The following is a 20,815-nucleotide window of genomic DNA, read 5'->3' on the forward strand; positions in this document are numbered from 1 at the left end:
GTTTCAATCACAGGATTTTTTACTATTAATTTAAAGTTCACGGTGTTGGGTATATCAAGGGTAGCAGACACGTGTATTTTATCACAACAATTAATATAAAGATATATTATTTCAGAAACAACATGCTAGACTGCCGCTAAACGCAACGACAGCCACCGTCTGGTGGCGAAAGGGCGGCCGTTTGATGCCGAAGTCGCGCATGCGCACAAACCCCTAATGTGTTTACACCTACAGAACGCGGGAGGAAATCACTATCGAACTGCTCGTTATATCCGTTAGTTTACACGGTATCGTCCGCCGCCTTTTGAATTCTAGAAAAGTTTGCTTTATACCGCTTTACACTATTGTTTTGCAAATGTCTAATTTATGAATCGCCTATCTAAGTTTTTTCCACATCGGTAACCATGAATATATAATGTATACAATTTGTGGAACCTTCTGAAATTGTTAGGTTATTGTAGCTATGTTTATTTTGTATTTTAAAACTCGAACTACAATGGTGTAACATTGACCATTATACACTTCTCAACGTTTTATAGCATAAAAAGACGCTTATTTAAATGTAATAAAAGCAAATTAACAAAGTTTTATTTGATGATTATATCCTTAGTTTCTAAGTCACATTAAAGATGGTTTAATTGCTTCTGAAACGAGTCCGGACAGAAAAGAGATTGTCTGAACGGAAATTAAGAATGCCTGTTAAAATTTTCTTAAAGTTTTAAAGGATTTACGAATAAATTGTTAAAAATTTTGAAATCAAATTAATATGAATGACGCGTTTAAAGGTACTGGGTTTTGGAATATCAAGCACTACCATCATTTATGGACACATAGCGTGCCTCAGTAGCCCAATTATTTTACTGGGGTCAACATCCTACAAAAGAGAACCCTTTAATGTGCATTAACACTCGGCGGTAAAAACGAGCGTCTTACCCCCGTTGGGTCACCGGGAGTTTTATTTTTAAGGATAAAAAATATTATGCCTAACACGTAGCCAGAAATCAGCATAGATCAATTATAAACCTCCAAAATTTCTGATTACCTGTTTTAAATAACATTTTAAATACTTTTTTTTTTCATTTGTCATGTAAGTAAATGTTCTGTACAAACATAAAAACAGTTCATGTATTTATGTTTGTTCAATAATTTGTTTAGTTAAACAAGATACAGGCTCTTTAATTAAATCTCTTTAATAAATCAATAATGTATCGTTACAGTGTTTACAACCTTTTTTACTTATAAACTATTACGTTTTGAAAATTATTCCTTAAAGTAAACGTACCATAAATATTTTTTTTTAAATTACACGACGTTAACCATTCATGTGCTCTTACGGGAATACTAAGCAGTGTACGGGTCCACAAACTGGTAGATGCAGCCCGTGCTGTACTACCCGTGTAGTACCCTCACTATCCATACTTATCTACCAAAAGTTCTATAAATTTGGCAATTGACTTTTTCAGAGAAGTTTACACTAACAAACCGATATTTTTCGTGCGTATTATAAAAAGTCCGTCATAAAATTACATCTATCAATGGTGCTTTTCAGCTTTCATTACATTATAGAGGATATTTCTAGACGCAGTATTCAACTGCATATCGTTGATATGCTGGTAATAGGCTGACTGCAAGGAATAGGCTTTCCCCTACCCTGTCTACCGGTATCCAACTACTTTTCAATTACTTGCTCACTTGAGCCTTGGATTAAAAGACTAAGAAGAAAGGTGTGTTATTTGTTCTGATGAACCTTCTTGCAAGGGAAAAAGAAGATTTATCTCCTTCCTAAATCAGCTACAGAGCCGGTCGGCGGGGTTGTTCATCGATTCCAAGAAAACATTCCCAATAAACATCGTGGGAGTTTAAGTCAGTGCAATCTGGCGTGCTGCGAAGGCATTACACCGAAGAAAAAGCAAGAGCCATACAGTATTATAACATTTTTCTCTTTAATGATCTCTTAGTATTATATAAAATTTAATTATTAATATACTTGTACAATTGCGCTAAAATGCAATACAAATTAATATTTGTAAATGTTAATGTTATAAGTTAGACGGTTACATAGTGCTACGCTTTACATAGTTTTGTAATATTCAGCGCAACAACACAACTGCGTTCATCGATTTGCAGTATGAGCTAGTTATGGACTCTTTTAATGTCATCCGTTGTTTGCCGTTGGAATTTATAACTTCAGTTGCGTTTAAAACTCTTAACCTTAACTATTCACAGTAACTAACCTCCAGCGCACCCATTGGCTGTGGCAATTATGTTACATATTTCACTCGGTTAGAAGGTTGCAAAGTTCTTAGGTCACTTCATTGCCCCAGAAAGAGGCCTTCGGTTGTCACTAGAATCGGATTCTGTATTCCGATTGCCGTTGTTGAATACACTTATAAATCTATCATTAATACCTCTTCGGAAAACGTTAGCTCTGAGAAAAGTAGCGGAAGAAACTCGATCTACCCTTATCGTTAATAGGAGAAATCCTATCTGGTATGTGGCCATACCACGAGTATCGGTTTACATAGTTTTTTTGTTTATCAGTATTATCGGATTTTAGCGATGGCTCAATAATTTTTCTAATTTGGTACAGGTAAATCAGAATGTTTTATTTTTGCTGCGAATAAAGATAATATGATAGTTTTTACCTTTTTTGGTTTTGGAGTGGAAATTTCTTGATTTTAATAATACCTTACTTACGGATGCGGATAGGGTATTACAGGATTTCTATTCGCTAAAAGCCTTTCGGATGTCGGCCTCTGTGCGGTTTGAGGGAAGCCGGGAACTCAAACCCATTATTTTGTCGCAGTCTCTGCGTTGAACTATTTTGAGTAGCCTATCTCAGGGTCTGCGTTTTTCATGCTAACCCAGAAACTCTCGTTCTGTTAATCTAAAGGGGTCCCGACTAGACTTAGGCTGCCACGATGGTTAGGGAACATGGAGATCCATCGTATGCTTCAGAACCGCTGAAGTTAGTGGAAGTTTAAGAACCTCAACCAAAACGCCCCTGACTGCAAAGGAAACGTTTTTGATATAAGGGATTTCTGCAAGAAAGATGTCCTCTCCAAGTGCGACCTGTTTTCCGTTGATACAGTTCGACTACCTTCTTATGGTCCATGATGGCCGTATAAAAGAAGGCTATAGTAATCCACGTCGATGACCTGCCTGGCATCGCCGACTCAACTGTGGAGAAGAAAAGGTTCTGTCCGATCGCGTCCATTGAGATTCGTCACTTTGACACACCGGGCATTACTCGTGCATATACGAGTCAGAGTATTTACACAGACTAAGTCTAATAAACGAGAGCGACAAGATAATTGAATACTTAATAGAAATAAAATGAATAATACATTCGCACATATTCACTAGATATCACCAAAACGAAGAAGGGTATGATAACAAAAATATTTACTTTTAGTTAAGTTGAACACGAGTTGCAATCGTTCGAGACAGACTGTTGCGTTGTGAAGAGACTATAGAATAGAGAATATAGAATAGCTGTGCGATTTTTGAGCGCCTTTCATAATGAGCGCCTTTAATAATAAAGTTTATTTTTAATATAACTGTATCTAACAAAAGATCGATTAGTTTAATCTTTTATTTGAAGTATTTTCAGTTTTGTTTTAAAGTGATTAAGGCTATAGTTGAAAAATTAGAATGAAATAGAACACTGCACTTAAAATAAAAAAAACTTTTAAGATTACGGGACAAATCAGACCAAACCATATTAATTGGATACCAGCTAGCTAATTATTATGTTAAAATTAATAAAAAATAAATTATTATGTCATTATTCCTGTAATATTTTCACTATTGGCACACAAGTTACGAGGAGAGAGTACTGTTGTGTATGGGAAGATACAAATTTTCGGGGCCATGATGCCTAATGCACATTACGTTACGATGTATTTATTACCGTTTTTAATGTTTTTAATGTTAGAATGCTTGCATTTGTCGGAGATCGAACACGGGAACTGGGATCGGACGTCACACTCTATAATTATGACAATTTAAATATTTGAAAATAAATGTTAAAATTCTATTATTTAATATTTTTTAGAAAATTTGCAGCTATGTTAAATAACATAAATACAGTATAAATATTAGAAGATCATTTTTAAAAGTTTTCACGAATGTAAATAATACACAGGTATTATTTTTTATTCATTAAAAAATCTATGGCGTTTAATTTTTGGAAAATTATAAAAAACTAATTTAATTAAACTATCCATGAGATATATAATCTATAATTATAAACCGTAAAATTAAAATTAACATAATTTAGCTATTATATTAATATTTAATCTATGAATAATTTTTTATTGGAAATAAATATTATTAGAATCGGCAAATTTAAATTAATCTCCGAAGAAAAAAATATCTAAAAAAGAAAAGAAAATATTTAGTATAAAACTATACTTCGGCAGTTCTAGTTAGAATATATAGTACAGGGGCGGTCAACCTGCGGCTCGCAAACTATCTGCGGCTCTTTCTCTTACATTAACTTACCCGGGTTTCCTTCTAATTTATATAGTACACTTTAAAAAAATGTCCTAAAATTCAGACACTGATCAATATTAATCAAATTCTAAATATCAAGAGAAGTATATTCTTACTCTTCGTCTTTTTCTCATGCAAGGCCTTGGGTGTCTCTAGTGTTTTGTTTTATGTCACTTCTTTGGGCCTAGGCCTGCAAAAATCGCCATGATGATCGGTCGTGCGCCGACCGCAACCAGCGACCTCCCGCGAGCCACGCTGCGTCTACCGGCCCGTGGTAGTCACTTAAGAACCTTACGGCCCCAACGGCCATCAATTACACGTTGTCATATATTAAATGATTTTAATATTTACTATTTTAATATACATAAATTTGTACTCTTTATAAATTTTATAAATGTTTCTATGTTCCAAATAAAAATGATTTGTATAAAAAAAATTAATATCTTTATGTATACCTTATAAAGGCGTATTTAATCATGGCTTGTAAAATGAGAGCTTCGCCACCCCTAATAAAGTACTTGTATATCGTCTACGAAAGTTTTGAACGCTACCTGGCTCGGGTATTCTGAACGCGATAGGAGCTCGACCTCGGTTGGATAAGTTAAGTAGTCTGCTCTAGGGCATTGCCTGTCTAGCCACCCACCATTCCTTTGCATTAAAATCTCCGTTCACATCGCCTACGCAGGTTTTGATATTTACAAATGTAATTCTTAACTGAAATTTTAAGAAGCAAGCTCTGAAGCAAAATATTCTGCTCTTTGATAAAATTTAATTAACATTTTAATATATTTTTTATAGTCACGCTCATTTTTATGCAGCTGTAATATTATGTGTTTCTTGCCCGCTTGGCGCAGTCCTATCTGTTGTGAGTATAACTACTTAAAATTCATTTTTTACTTTCCTTAAATTTATATTATTTTATCTTTAAAGCGCGATTAGAAAATATGCATTTTAATAACACCCCCTAAAACCTGCTTGTGCAATAAATTTTTTATAAGACGTTTTTAGCAAAACTTTTCTTAGCAAAAGGTATATATTACTACCAAAATTTAATTCTCTTTGCATTATGGTTTCAGGTAAATGGTCATGTGTTAGTATTTATATGATAAACATATATACAATTTTTTTACTTGTTCCCCTGATATGTGTGGTATATTGTTGGATGCATAACATTTTATTGAACTAAATATGATTGTAGAACTAGGTTACAGAACCAAGCTGAGCTGGAACATCTAATGTTTAAAAGTAAAACCGTGCTAATTATCTATTATATTTATAACAAAAATTATAGGTACAAGAGGCGATCTTATCGCACGAGGTAATTTCTACCAGACAATCTTTGGATGGAGATTTCCACAAGGAGGAGGGAGGGTATCTACGGGTTTCTGCAAAATATCCTGCCTTCTAGAGGAAGAACGGAGTTATATGAAATCTTATAAACTAAAATGCATTTCGTGATCAGTATCGGGGAGCTTTTGGAAGGTACCTTCGCATGGAACTCTGAAATCACAAATGGGGCATTTGAAATAGCAAGTGTTATGTATGGTTTACCCGCCACAGAAATATATTACGGCTAGGCTAAACAACAGTTATTTGCATTAAAATATAAATAATTTTTCACCCCTTCTAGGCTTCATAGTAATCATGGTTTCCTGTTCCAGATCTTTTGTTTAAACACGTTGGTTTCTATACAGTGATTACAATATCTAGGTCGCCACCATAGAATGTAAACTTAATTGTTATACTGTTAACTTGCGCGATACGCCAACAGATACGTGTGGATTAAAAGCATTTTTAGAAGATAAACATCTTGGCGAACGTAGACGGAAAATTTACTAGCCCCGTTGGCAGTGCGCCAGGGTTCAATGATCTTTAATCTCTCTCCTCAGATATACGCTAAAACTGCATTTCATTTTTAATATTAAATATTCTTTAGTTAATTTATTTAATATTCAATGAAAATTATTATTGATAATTTATTTACGCTGGCTTATAGGTGTAACAAGCTTTAAAAATATGAATGTACAACACATTTACTGCCAAATAATTTATACAAATCCTGTAGAAAAATGTTTAAGAAAAACTAAATTCTGTTCAGTTTCATATTAAGATTACTACATAATATTTAAGTTAATTGTTATTTACTTTCTGTCGCTAAAGACTTTGTACTGCCGGAATTTATTGGCCTGTCGTATTCCAGTAGAAATGTTTTATATTTCAGATTGATCACTTTATACAGGGTGATTGAAAATTGGTGTGAAAGTTTTAAAGCTTTTTGATGGTCAATAAGCTAATTTCCTTTATCTTTCAACCCTTTAAAGCGATAACCAATGATTACGTATAAAATATTCGTTTTTAATACTTTGCAGTTTACTTACAGCGTGATACTTAAGAGCTTTAAAATTTAGTTGACTTCGGATATTTAATATTTTCAACTTTTATTTCTTATTTATTATTGAGGGTGTGGAAAAGATTTTAAATTAGAAATAATGCTGTGTTTTTTGTTAATTAATTTATCACGATGCGGGGCAGCCACCGGTGGATTCGTGAGAGGGACGCGCATTCTTCGCGCCGCGTCCTATCGATCTGCGCCGACCGGTCTATACCGATGTTACCAACTCAATTTTGGTTACGGTGACTTATGTATATGTGTATGTATTAGCCTTTTAATGTTTTCTCACTGTTTGGCCACGAGAGGACTTGGAGCCCTAATGAATCCTGCAACAAAACATCATAAAACAATTACTTTTTAACTTTGGGACTACTATTATTGTATTCATATGTTACCCTAGATATATTAAGAGCAGTGGACACGATTTTTACTATCTACGACTACATTTTTCAATATAATTTTCCTTGAAGCACTCTTAAAACACGAATGTGGATTTACTCAATTAACATTTATATTTATTGTAGAAATAATCACTGAATTTTAAAACTAGCCGTTTGGTCTACGTTTATGGATAATCGGCGCGTTTCAGATAAGCGCAATGTTTAAGCATTGTCGATGAATATATGCGGAAATGTCAAGTAATATACACATCTAAGTAAATATATTCCATAATTAAATTTACAGTAATTTTGAAGATTTTTTTTTTACTTTTGATTTCGTATATATACATAAAATGCGGATTTTCAATACTCGCAACAATGAACTCAAATTTATAATACTGAATTGGAGTTCATAATTCAAATTTGTATAAAATTTCAATTTATTACAGATTTTCGTAATTCAGTAATTAGTTTATATTATAAAATTTTATATTCAAGGTGTACGTTTGTTATAATAACCTAAGCGTTTATATTCTGTGATGCTCTAACTTCCTAAGGATATTATATTTTTCGTCTTAATGTATATACTTAGTCTTGCCATAAATATTGTTATAAAGAAAAGCACGATTTTTTTTTTATACGTAACATTTATTCCTTTCATAGTGAGTTAGTTTAATACATCAATATATAACTATTAAAAATATACAATGTTTATTCGAAGTGGTCTCCATTGGCTGCAATACAGTCTTTTAAACGTTGAGGCCAGTTATCAATAGCAGCACGAACTCTTTCTAGAGGAAAATTCTTCACTGCCAACCGAATGGATCGTTTTAGGGACTCCAAATTATCATGGCGTTTAGAGCAAGCCTTACTCTCTAAAACTGACCATAAATCATAATCCAATGGATTTAGGTCAGGACTTGACGACGGCCAGTTTTCAGTGCTGATAAAGTCCGGAACGTTAGTTTTCAACCAAGATTGGGTGGATCGAGCTCTATGACCCGGTGCCGAGTCTTGTTGAAAGCACCATTCTTTGTTATTGAACATGGTGTTAGTTAAAGGCTTAACTACCGTCTCAAGAATGGTATTTTGATAAACTTGTGCCGACGTTTTAATACCTTTTTCACAAAAATATGGCTCAGTCACCCCTTCATAGCTAACACCCCACCAAACCATCACTGAAGTGGGATAATGCCCACGTTGTACTCTGTTTACTAATTGCGAAGCTTCTTTAGAGCTTCCAGCATAAATACGGTCATTTTGTTTATTAAAATACTGCTCAATTGTAAAAATTTTCTCATCCGTAAACAAAATTTTTTTGTGACCTCCCTTTGCGTACCGCTTAAGTAGTTGTTTGGATTTTACCACCCTATTCTTCTTTAAATTATCAGTTAAGAAGTGACCAGTACGTCTCTTATAGGCTGCAAGTCCTAAGTCATCTTTTAATATACGCGACATGGTTCTAGGAGCTATCTTCATCTCCCGAGATAAAATCTTTTGCTTACGGACAGGATTTCTTCGAATTCTTTCCCTAACTGCTTTAATCACCTTTTTCACACGAACGGTACGTGGACGGCCAGATCTTTTTCTGTCACAAACAGAGGAGGTATCATTGTACCTATCAATAGCCCGGTAAACAAACATTTGACTAATACCAAGCGGGTGGAGGGTTTTAAAAATTGCACTTTTCTCCATACCTACTTTATGTAAGGCAATCACAGCGATTCGGTTCTCTTTATCACCCCACTCCATTTTAATATAACAAAATATTTAACAATATAATGGCGCGAAAATAAGAAAACACATCAAGCAATCATATAAAAATGACAGATTCCAAATTCAAACGTAATATTTTCTTTTTTTGAATAGTAACAGTATTTATGGCCAGACTAAGTATAACCTATAATAATATTACCCAAGCAATTAAATTATAGGATCACATACATATATTTATGTATATATTGGCAATATAACGGAAAGCTTATTAATATTTATTTTTTACTGTTAATTCTTTTAGAGGTACATTAAATCCCGATATATAAACTTTGGTGATTTAATTTAAAAAATTACAAAAGTTTACGGATGTAGAGGTTTATGTAATATGTTATATAGAATTATTTTAGTTTGTTTGTACAATGAGTTTTCAAAGAGAAAATATTTTTATTGTATTTATAAATATATTTTAATGCGTTCACTGTGTAAGATGCTTTTATAAAACATTGTCTTGAAACAGTTTTAGATCGTATATAGGGACAGATCTCTACAGCATATTTGAATTACGTTTGGTTTATTAACATAAGGTCTTCGAAAAAATTATACACATTTTCAAAGTTACAAGTTTATTGCTTTAAATCATCTTTTTTATTTTCGAAAACTCTATAAAAGTTAGTATACAATTATTATCAGAGAGCAGTGGTAGGTCAGTGACAGAAAACTAACACTTGAACGAACACGATGACGATCGTATCATTGCAAAGGTAATAATTCAATTGTCGCAAAGTCGAGGTGGACGCGATCTTGGCCCAGCTCTTCCCAGGGCATGGGGGGTTCTAAGTTTAATATGATTGAAGAAAACAAACTAAACAAATTATCGTGTGCAAAATATTAAAAAAATCTTTTCGTCATGAATTTGCTGAAAGAAAATTTAGATACCTTATAAATAAAAAAAATCTTTCCTTGGCCATGTTAAAATAAAAATCATCTTCTTTCTACAATATAAATCCAAATTTTTTAAATGTTATTTTCACACCTGAATTTTACATTTTATTTAGGCGGTCTCTTTGTAGAAAATACGTTTATATTTATAAGTTACTTAATGGCAATCGTACATGATTTTAGCCGTAGGAATTACAGAATACCTGTTAAGATTACTTATAGTTGTCTATTATATTTAAGTGTCTATTGACATGCTGACACTTAGATATGAACACTGATGTCTGGGTTTACCAACGCCTTATTAGGCTAGACCCACCCATTTTCCGATAAACTAGTCGACGATAACGGCATTGTCTCCTGTAAAGTATGACCTGCGAATTCATTTAGAAACTGCATTTAACAATGTGACCACCTTGGTGTTAACACTCCATACAACACTCACATGGGCAATCATGTACAGGGTAATATTGTATACATTGATATTATCACTCTCGTATATAATCTTTTTGGATTCTGTCCAGGGGTAAGTGACAATCTATAATTGAATACTTTCGATGATATCAGATTTGCTTTATTATATCTATTTAATTTTATGTTCAGATCAAAAACAGTTATACAAAGAACAGTGGAAAGTTTATTCGTCGACCGGTCTCATGAGGCATATACCGGGGCCTGTCAGATACCTAATTCTACAACACGACAACTTAAAATATGCAGAAAAGATCCCGGAATGCAGATCGTACTATCAAATGCGAAATCTCAAGCAATAGAGGCTTGCGAACAAAGCTTTCAATACGACAGATGGAACTGTTCATTGGTTTATAATAGGAAAGCAAAAAAAAGTATATTTAATAAGATATATAGAGAAACAGCATTTGTGCATGCTTTGGTTGCTGCTTCATTGACTCATGCGGTTGCTAAAGGGTGTGCATCCGGAGATCTGTACAGATGTTCATGTTTAAGAAAAAGAAAAATTAACACAACCCAAAATGGAAGCGGTTGCGGAGATAATTTTATGTACGGAAAGAAATTAATAAAAAACTTTCTCGATATTAAACACACTGGTACCGACAATGTTTCGACGATATTGAAACAAGATGTGCTGATTGGTATTAATTCAATCGGAGAACATTTGAAGGAAGTTTGCAAGTGTCACGGTTTCTCCGGATCGTGTACTACTAAAACATGTTGGAAGAGACTTGGGCCTTTCAACTCTGCTATGGGTCTTTTAAAGAAACATTACCATCATGCTGTAAGAAAAAAGATTGTTAATACGTCAATAGATATTGATAACAAATTAGTATACATCCAACGTACTCCAAATTTATGTAAAAGTACTAAAGGAAGAGTTTGTAAAGATAGGAATAATTGTGCTACCTTATGTTGCGGACGAGGCTTCATTGTTTCTAAGAAGTCAGTCAGTAGCAGATGCAGGTGTAGGATGGAGAATTGTTGTTTCGTTACCTGCGACACGTGCGTGGAAGAAGTAGACGTTTTTCAATGTAAATAATAAAAAAGTCACCTTTATCGCCACAGGGCATTTTTTACGACAGTAATTTAATTTACAATGTTTTTTTAATGTTTTGGTTCTAATTCTTTGATTTATTGCTGCAATGCTTCACAAATGTCTTTCGTATTTATGTAACAAAGGATTTGTTTAATTATTTTCGCAAAAGTAATTTCTAACAATTTATAAAAATAATGTAAAAGTTATTCATAGCATTGCTATAAGTATTGCTATAACTATTGTATCTTTTAGTTTTTGTATTTCGGAACTGTGATAAAATTATTTATGGAGAAGAAATCTTTTGGAAATGTTTTGTCAATAAATTTTAATTCGGTGTTTTGAGCTCCTTTTTTATTAAATATATTCAATTAGTTAGTGTGTTTTCGACGTGAATAATACAGGCAGTATTATTAAAATTCTTGAATATGTGGTATAATTGCGAAATATTATTTAAGATTTAAAGATTTAACTTGACGTAGTAAAATAAGAACCCTTCCTTTTACTAACCACTGCAGTCAAAATATTTTCGTATTCAATTTTGAACGCCGATTTGAATTCGGTTGTTGACAATATAATAGTCGCTGCCTTTGCTGTTGGTCAATCGTAATTATAAATAATCTCTGTAACACTACATCAAATACGTAACAACTATGCTTTTCTCTAAATATGAAGGAACACGGGTATTTTATTTCTGCCATCTGCAAAACACGTGTAATGGTAACCAAGACGTGATCTAACACTGACGAATAAACAAAATCGCATTTAGATGGGATAGCCTTTAGATGTCAGTAAAAAAATATTACTTTGATATAGATACGAATAATTACGAGGTGATTGTCACTGTACCAACTACTTGAAAATTCTCGGGTTTGTAGGACGTTTACTTCAATTTTATTTTCACAGCAAAATCATAGGGATAAAAGTTTTTGCGGGACATCTATGCATTAAACCTGTGAATATGTCAGTTAGTTGTCATGATACACATACTTAAAATTACTGCTTTCAACAGATGGCGCTAATTTAAAAATAGTAGCGATCTTTGTTTTAGTTCTAAACAAGATGGCGCTTTTAACATCCATTTTAGGTATTAATAATAAAAAATTAACACATGTTAATTTAAAACTGCATATAGAATTTGACTTCAAAAAATTTCGACGCCAAAGTCAATATAAATTACCTTTAACTTGGAATTCCTGTTACTCAGTCAAGTTTAATTCGATTTCTCATATTCTTTAGCAGCATCGCGCGAATGAAGATGCACCTGCGATAAGATCAGCTTAATTCATGTCGAACGCGAAATCTTATACGCGTGGAAAACATCATCGCGAAATACGCTAAATATTTTGTTGCTTGTATTTAATGCTTTAATGGTTAACAGCTGTGCTTGCCGTTGTAAAGGTTGGTATTAATTTTTGTTATTACGTTGCTTTATAATTTAACTAAAACGTTAACTAAATTATTATAGAAAGGATTGTTATTTAAACACTATATAGAAACCTACCATACCTAAAACATTTTAAAAACAATTTTAATTTGCATGTAAAGTGTGCGTTTACATTATTATTTATAATATTTATGATAATTATAAATACAAGTTAATATTGTTTTTATTATATATCAATCTGCAAAACAAAAAAACAATTTATCGATGTTTATAGAGTTTGATTAGTCATAGGTGTAATAAATTTAAAGAGGTGAATCGGCTTATTGCTGTCAATTAATGTACGGTTTATCCTGCCCAAAAACAGATGATTTCTGAAATTATAAACAATGTAATGATGAATATATTAAGGAAAAGTGATTGCAAAACTCGAATTACTATATACTAAAATCAATTATTGTTTACTATCAATCCCTACAAACTATGTACTGACAGAAGTTACTAATCTGTCGTATTACAATAAAAAAAATAATTTACCATATTTCACAGTAATCGCTTTATACAGGATGATTGGAAATAGGTGTTAAAGTTTTGAAACTTTGCTGATAAATTAGCTATTTATTCGACCCTTTAAAAACAATCACCCGGTATAGTCTTGAATAATGTTAGAATTATGGATAAAGAGATTGAAGGCATTTAAAAACTTAATATTTAAGGCCTTAGATGTCTTCAGCATTTATGTAACAATCAATACAAATACATATATAGGTGCAATGAATCAACAATTGAATATTAACGGGTCTTCTAATCACTTAGGTAACTTCAAACGATACATAATTGGACTAGCAAGAAATAAGTAATTGTGTAGTAAATTTAAGCGCATGTAAAAAAATATCACTTTTCGTAGCCAAATGGTGGTCACTTTCGGTTTTGTTAAAGATTCGAAGTATTTTTATCCGTGTATATACACAAACCAAAATAAGCATAGCATTCCTTAAATTACATATATAGAGATTAAGTCACCCAGGCACTTAAATACTATGATATACTATGACTTTTTTGACACCACTTTCGATTTATAATTTACTTCGTTAAATTAAAAACATTTTAACACAATAGTGTGATACATATTATTTTATTTTACAACCTTGAAGCTTCTAGGTAAAATGAGATCATTAAAAAATCAATCCCACTTCCCAAAAAGACAGTCTCATTTTAATAGCAAGAAAATTAATGACTATCACGGCTAAAGTGTATTGCTAGCCTAAAGATCGGGCTACATTATTATTATGACGCCTATAATTGACCCATAAACCATTAAGGCTCACCACAAAATTGCGGTTTGTTTTCGATGCCAACTCACATAATTACGAGAACGTTATTAATGTAAAAAGTTAAAAAACGGCAGCGTTGAGATTTATTTATTTATTGACCTCACGGCGAGAACTACCACTACTACATGCCAAACTCGATTCTTACTCGCATTTGTGTATGCAGTTTTAAAAAAATATTTGCTTTTACTACCTTTTCTTTTTTCTACTTTGTGACTATGATTATTGACATTATTTATAATCTTTATAAATCAATTCAAAATAACTCTGTAAGTGTAATAAAAAGGTGTTTTAGAGCTTAAATTTTCTTCAGTTACAATATGTGTAATTTGTATAGATCGATCGAGATTCTGTCGAGTTACCTTAGTATTAGCCTCCGTGAGCTAGCCGAGACAATGCCAATAAAAATTATGTTATCTCAACCAATTACCGGCTATTAAACAAAGCTTTTTATTGCCTAATGTAATCCTCAACATCGCTGTTAAATTTAATACAAGTTTTTTCTTTATTTATAGGCAAGTCTCGCGGGTCCGTGTTTTTTAATTCATTAAGAACATTTTTTCATTAAAGTGTTTTAATTAAACTTTGTCTTGAATGAATAATAACAAGCTTCTATTAATAAGTCGTACTTGATAAGGTGGACGATTTATTATTTCCCGAGTGTACACTGTTTGAGCCCCTTTTATGGTTTAATAAAAAGATTAAGTTATTATTAACTCTGGACGTGTTTTCTTTGTTTTAACCATAAATTTTAAAATAATTTTAGCTGTTATGTATTGTATGGTACGTCCGTACTCTACATTTGTACTTCTTGGACCTCTACATATAGCCGTAATATATTATATGAGTCGGCAAACTAATGCTTATGTATTGTGTTCTACTTTAAGGGCATCTAATATGTTGTATCTAACACATAACGATGCTATCTAAAAACACATTATTTACTTAAAATTACCTTCGCGAATACTCGTAGTTTACTGTAGAATTTTATAGTTTAGACATCGTACATATTTTTATTACAACTTTTGTTAATTTTGAAGATAGCCTCAAATTCATTTAAATTAATATACATGAATGGGTGAAGTATATTTGCATTTATCTTTATTAAGTATTGTGTATATTTCTAATTTTTTTTTAAATCAAAGACCATTTTTAAAGTTATGTTTTTAATTTTGTATCAGATTTTCACAATTTTAAAAGTATATTACTTAATACATTATTAAAAAAAATGTGCATACGCAAATACGCAATTTTAACTTATATTTAATAACATATATTCTACTTTTATTTCTTGTTTTTGTGACCTGCTGGTATAGTGTCAATTCTGGATTTGAGATATCAGAAGGAAACTATGTATTTTCTCATTATTATTAAGAGGTTGTGAAATAAATACATTAAAATTAATTTTGTAACAAATATAAAGATAGTAAAGGCTTAATCAGTTTCTTCCGGCCATTTTCGGAAACTGTGGAGATTTTGATAGTCGATATAGTAGATATCTATAGCCTAATCGATTTTAATGAATTTTAATTTTATCAAGGTACCATGACATTAAAATTCATTATTACCTTATTTAATCGATTTAATGAAAGAAGCAGTATATCATTAGAAGAAAGTAACGCTGTCGAACAGAATAGCTGGGCCCTTGATACTGAGTATCCAACGGAAATCGGATGTCGGGACGCATTACTTATGTTTGCTTAACCCGATGGAGATGTCGATATGAGGCATGAAGACGTAAAATACTTTGCTTTTTGTTTTGTACGTCTGTCTGTTCAGCTGCGATCGACTAATTAATTATGTAAAATAACGCGATATTATGCATACGTATCGCGTCACACGGATCCGTTCGTCCGACCGTAAAGTTTTAGGAGTCCGTAACCGAAATTAAAAAGAACAAACCTCGATTTTCTGTAGCTTTATTATTATGTAAAATTCAAAGTAAACTTAAATTATAATATCTACGATCGATTAATTTGTAATTAATAAGTTAGTAATTTATGGTGAATATTTTTATATGAGAAGTATTCTAGAAAAGCCCAATTTGATAGAAACCAGACTTAAATCGATCATCCCTTTAAGGACATACTTTAACATAAAATAAATTTGAAACTTAACAGATATAGTCTCATCTAATAAAAGCCTAAATCAAGTAGTCGAAGGTTTTAGTTTTTGTGGATACTTTTACAAATCCTTAGCAACGTGAGTAATATTTTCCTAAAAAATATTATCACTTTTTTATTAAAAAAAGTCTTTGTTTGAGATTCTTTTAAATGTTTAATAGAAATAATAAAATAACATTGGTAACCGCTGGTACTAGAGGACTGAGACTTGCGATTGTAGATCGAGGGTTCGATTACCGGGATACAATCTTACATTATTTTCACTTTGTTCATTAATTATATTGTTAAAATAAAAATTCATTGCCTCCACTCACAAATAAGTTTCTAGAGGATGGGTATCAGTGTCCTCTGCTAACAATAATAACACACTGCGATCCCGCCAACCCGCCTGCCAAGCATGGCGATTTCAGTATACACACCCATAGATATCTTTAGAGTTCTATGCCTTGTAATGGACCTCTATGGGCTGAAACGACGACGACGATGAAAAACTTTCACAAGCATTACAAGGATATTTATTATAAAGGTATACCTTAGTTTATACCGGAGCTTATAGAAAGCTACAGCTATAATAAAGGTTAACACTAGTTAATAAACAAATTAGGGTAGTGAAATGTATTAGAAAAAAAACATAGGTCGGTTTTTTTTATTAATTCTAATTTGAATATTAAGTGTTTTGCTTACAGTATGTTTTTGCGCTTAATAAATTTTAATCTATAACTATTAAAACCAGCAAAATTATTGAATTCGTTATCTGTTTATATTTAAATCAAAACTCATGTCACAACAGTATTTTAATTTTGTTTTACCAGTTTAAACCATTTATTAATAGCACACGTATTCCATTCATTATCGATCCCTTTTTTTAATTAAAAATACAATACGCTTAAATGTATTTTTGTATATACGATATTAAATTTTTGAAAAATTACTGACAATCAACTTTTTAAATAATCTACGGGACCCGTTACTCGTAAAACTATTTCATGTTTATTGATTGAGCAATATCTTTATGTAAGGAAGTTACAGATTTTGGAGTTAATGTTTGAATTCTCCACATTAAAATACTAGTTAATGTACAATTATATTAATCATTTAATATTATGCCATTTATCTTATGTGGATGTGGTTTGACAGCTGGACATTTGAAAGAACATTTTCCTAAATACGTCGTTCTATGTCGACAAAATGTGTACTTGAATGTTAAGGTACTTAGTAGGTTATTTACCTTCAATAAGTTTAGTTCGACAGTTGATTGTAATTCGTAATAAACGATTTGATATATTTTGTCTTATGCCATGTAGCATTGGGGAGCTCTATGAAATAAGTATATTCAAATGAATGCGTGTACTTTTGACTCAAAGAGGACATAATACAGTACCCGGTGATATATATTGCACATCGACCTTTGAAGAGAGACAATCGGCTAATTTCGGCTTCGTAGAGCATTATCTCTGTCCCACACTACCTATGTGACGTTTTGTCAGTCGTGCGACAGAGATAACGCTCTACGAAGCCGAATTTAGCCGATTGTCTCTTTCCAAAGGTCGATGTGTAATATTTCTCGCCGTTTACAGTACACTGTATCACCTATCAACAATCGTTCGTAAGCTTACTTCGTCTATTTCACCATAACTTTACTTTTTCAAGTTTATAATTCATCTAGGTTGTTTAACTAGTTTTCAATAATTATATCCACATAAATCAATACTTTTTCTATTTCGTTACATTTATCTTTACTGCTTTTGTATATTATTATACAAGGAGACATTTACAAGAAACTATCTACTTATTATTGCATTTTACTGTTAAATAAAGGATTGCTAAATTGCATTATTTAAGACCGCCCTAGCCTTAAAAATATAAACTTAATGTCTATGATGATAATGTATCATCTTATATTTTACAGTTACTAGTGCAAAAGCAGTGCTGCGACGGATTTTGTATTTCAAAATTGCGGGTTTCTGATTATTAGATGAAACATGCTTCTTCAAATTAAGAATAATACAAATATATTGTCATTCGTTCACCCTTGACAGAGTGGTTGTGGTAATGCCCCGTTGGTTCTAATACCCCTGCTGCTCTCGCTATGTGTCGCCATGTAGCTCGGTGTTTTTAATGAGACCATTCATTTGAGGTATTAGTGACAGTTGCTTGCGTCGTCCACGGGATTCTGAACATCCGTCTCCAGCAACACATCTGCAGGACGCCAATTTACCAACGATCCAGAACCTTAAGCGTCCTGGTCTCAGCCCCGTTTAGAACGATTGTAAAGTCCAAGCTTTTCATGAGTCGAACCTTTGTGCTTCTGGTTATCCTGCGGTCTTTCAAGATCTTTAAAAATCACCGTCGCAGTCTCGAGTGTAGGTGATTGTGGAACCTAGGTATCCGGAGCTTTTAACTACTTCGAATCCTCCTATGGTTTAGAGGTTCGGTTGGTCGTTGGCATGGTCTATAATCATTTCGGTCTTGTCGTTACTTGTGATTACAAGTCCAAACTCCAGCACAAAGAAATACAAAAGCAAGTAAAAATGTGTTAATAACGTGAGTTTATTATAGAGAAATAGCCTAAATACTAAATCCCTCTCGTGAATTTACTTATAACATTAATTAAATATAAACAACTTCAAATTATTTATGCCACCCAGAAATCACGCACGGTAATGAACAATTACCTGCGATTTATTTGAATTGGCATAAAGAGCGGCGCAATTTTTAAGTAAAATCTCAACTATGTTCTCCAAAAGATACTTAATGGTCACCTTAAAAACTTGTATACAACAGTTTAAGGATTAGAAAACAAAACGTCCATTCCACGTCAGCCATTTAGTAAACTTTGACAAAGGCTTAACAGTTGAAATCACAACTATGGACAATTAGGATTCAGTATAACCTCACACATTGCAAATTTTTTCGGTAGTCGATACTCGTTCAGGCGCGCGCTTAGTTATTATTGAAAAATCGCCGAATCGGAAAATTGGGAAGCATTGAATACGCCTTAAATACTTTACTTTGAGAGGGTTAAATTTACAAGCAAACGGATTTAGAAAAACTGTAAAATTTAAGACATCTTTCTTTTACTTTTAATTTAGGTAAATTAAGACCGTATCGTAAATAATATGTACGATATTACATAATTTAAAGTTGGGAGATGTTTTAATCGATACGACTGTTTTAATAGTATATAAATAATGCATATAGGTAAAGAAATATATTTTACGACTCATGTAATGTTATATTTCTTAGCAATGCTTTTGTTATTTATTTATTATAATCAATATACAAACAAAAAATAGGCGCAAAATTATGTTGCTAAGCTGTAATCTAAACTTGTTTCGACAATTCGTTTTTTTTCATAATTTAATTAACGAAGGATTCTTACTGAGAGAATATAAATAAAAATTGTCTGGAATACAGTATAAAGAACGACATTATTTATTCATACGAATCTCAGGGTAATTAAAACACCTGTTGTCAATTGACAAAAATTTGACGTAATTCGAATCCGAAAAAGGTGTGCGAGAATGTAGTAAAGGTAGAAAATATGATCTTATATTTAAAATGTTAGGTGTACTGTATTATTTAAATAAAAATGTAAATAAACTTATAGAACTGTTAAAATTTTTTTTTCCTTCTGGATTAAGATTGACAAATAACTTTAGACAATACCAAGTTAGACGAGGTAGCAAGTTAGAATAACAATAATTCCTAATTTGAATTTCAAAAGATATTTAGAGATTGTTATGCATAAACTCTAAATAAAATTCCTTTTTTTCACTGGTATTCATATCTCAAATTTCTTTCCCACATTCGTAAGATAAAGTGTTCAGTATCGAGGCTACAATTTTATTAAAATCCAAAAAGGAGGCAGTAAAGTTTCGACGCGAGCCGGGTGCATTACAAAGAAGATTACATCATCCCCCGCCGAAGCGAATGCTGCCAATTATATGGATAAGTATGTAACTAAAAAATCTGTACTTACGTACACGCACATCTCGCTCACTTACCTGCCTCTTGAATGGTGAATGTGTCCATTTGATGTTCACACAATGGCGCAAGGATCAACAAGCGAGCAAATATTTGTTTGTGACAGAAATTACAGTTACGTCTTGCCTTTCGAGGGCCCTGGTGCGTATGATTCGCGTTGAACAAAGCGGATAGAGTTTGGACGTCGATTTTTAAGGATTAAATGTAAAGATATCTTTATATGAATCTGTAGATATATCTCTAAATAGTTGTATTATACAGAACAGTGATGGTGGTTTTTTCTACATTCGTTGGATTTGTTAAGATTCTATCCAGTTTGAATTTCGACTGATTTGTTGTGAATGTATAATTAATTTCCTGACAATTAGTGTATGGCAATCCCTTTCCAAAAGTAAATGGTTTCAGCAGTTATAAATAAGTTAATTATAATAAACTAACAAAAATAAAGATTCCAAAATACTGATTACCGCAGATTAGAAATTATTATTATTTACCATTAGTCCCTGCAGTCTTCCTACGGAAAGAAGTTTTTAACCTGTCTCAGAGCAGTTTTAGCCTCTCC

General features: G+C 32.3%; 1 protein-coding gene across 1 annotated transcript; it reads left to right on the forward strand.

Moving 5' to 3' along the window:
* Window positions 1-10,365: 10,365 nt before the first annotated feature.
* On the forward strand, window positions 10,366-11,434 carry Wnt4 (Wnt oncogene analog 4). Its single transcript, XM_068765449.1, has 2 exons — window positions 10,366-10,447; window positions 10,525-11,434. Exons 1-2 carry the CDS (start codon window positions 10,377-10,379, stop codon window positions 11,432-11,434), a joined length of 981 nt encoding a protein of 326 aa, XP_068621550.1. The 5' UTR covers window positions 10,366-10,376.
* The last annotated feature ends 9,381 nt before the right edge of the window (window positions 11,435-20,815 follow it).

Source organism: Battus philenor, unplaced genomic scaffold (assembly GCF_028537555.1).
Source record: "Battus philenor isolate CCGP_79_NKW_IND1 unplaced genomic scaffold, ilBatPhil1.0.hap1 SCAF_2, whole genome shotgun sequence".
Classification (NCBI taxonomy): domain Eukaryota; kingdom Metazoa; phylum Arthropoda; class Insecta; order Lepidoptera; family Papilionidae; genus Battus; species Battus philenor.

Coding starts and splice junctions, on each gene's coding strand:
- Wnt4 (XM_068765449.1), top strand. CDS start 10,377: ATGTACAGGGTAATATTGTATACATTGATATTATCACTCTCGTATATA. Junction 10,448..10,524: donor TTTTTGGATTCTGTCCAGGG/GTAAGTGACAAT, acceptor TTTTATGTTCAG/ATCAAAAACAGTTATACAAA.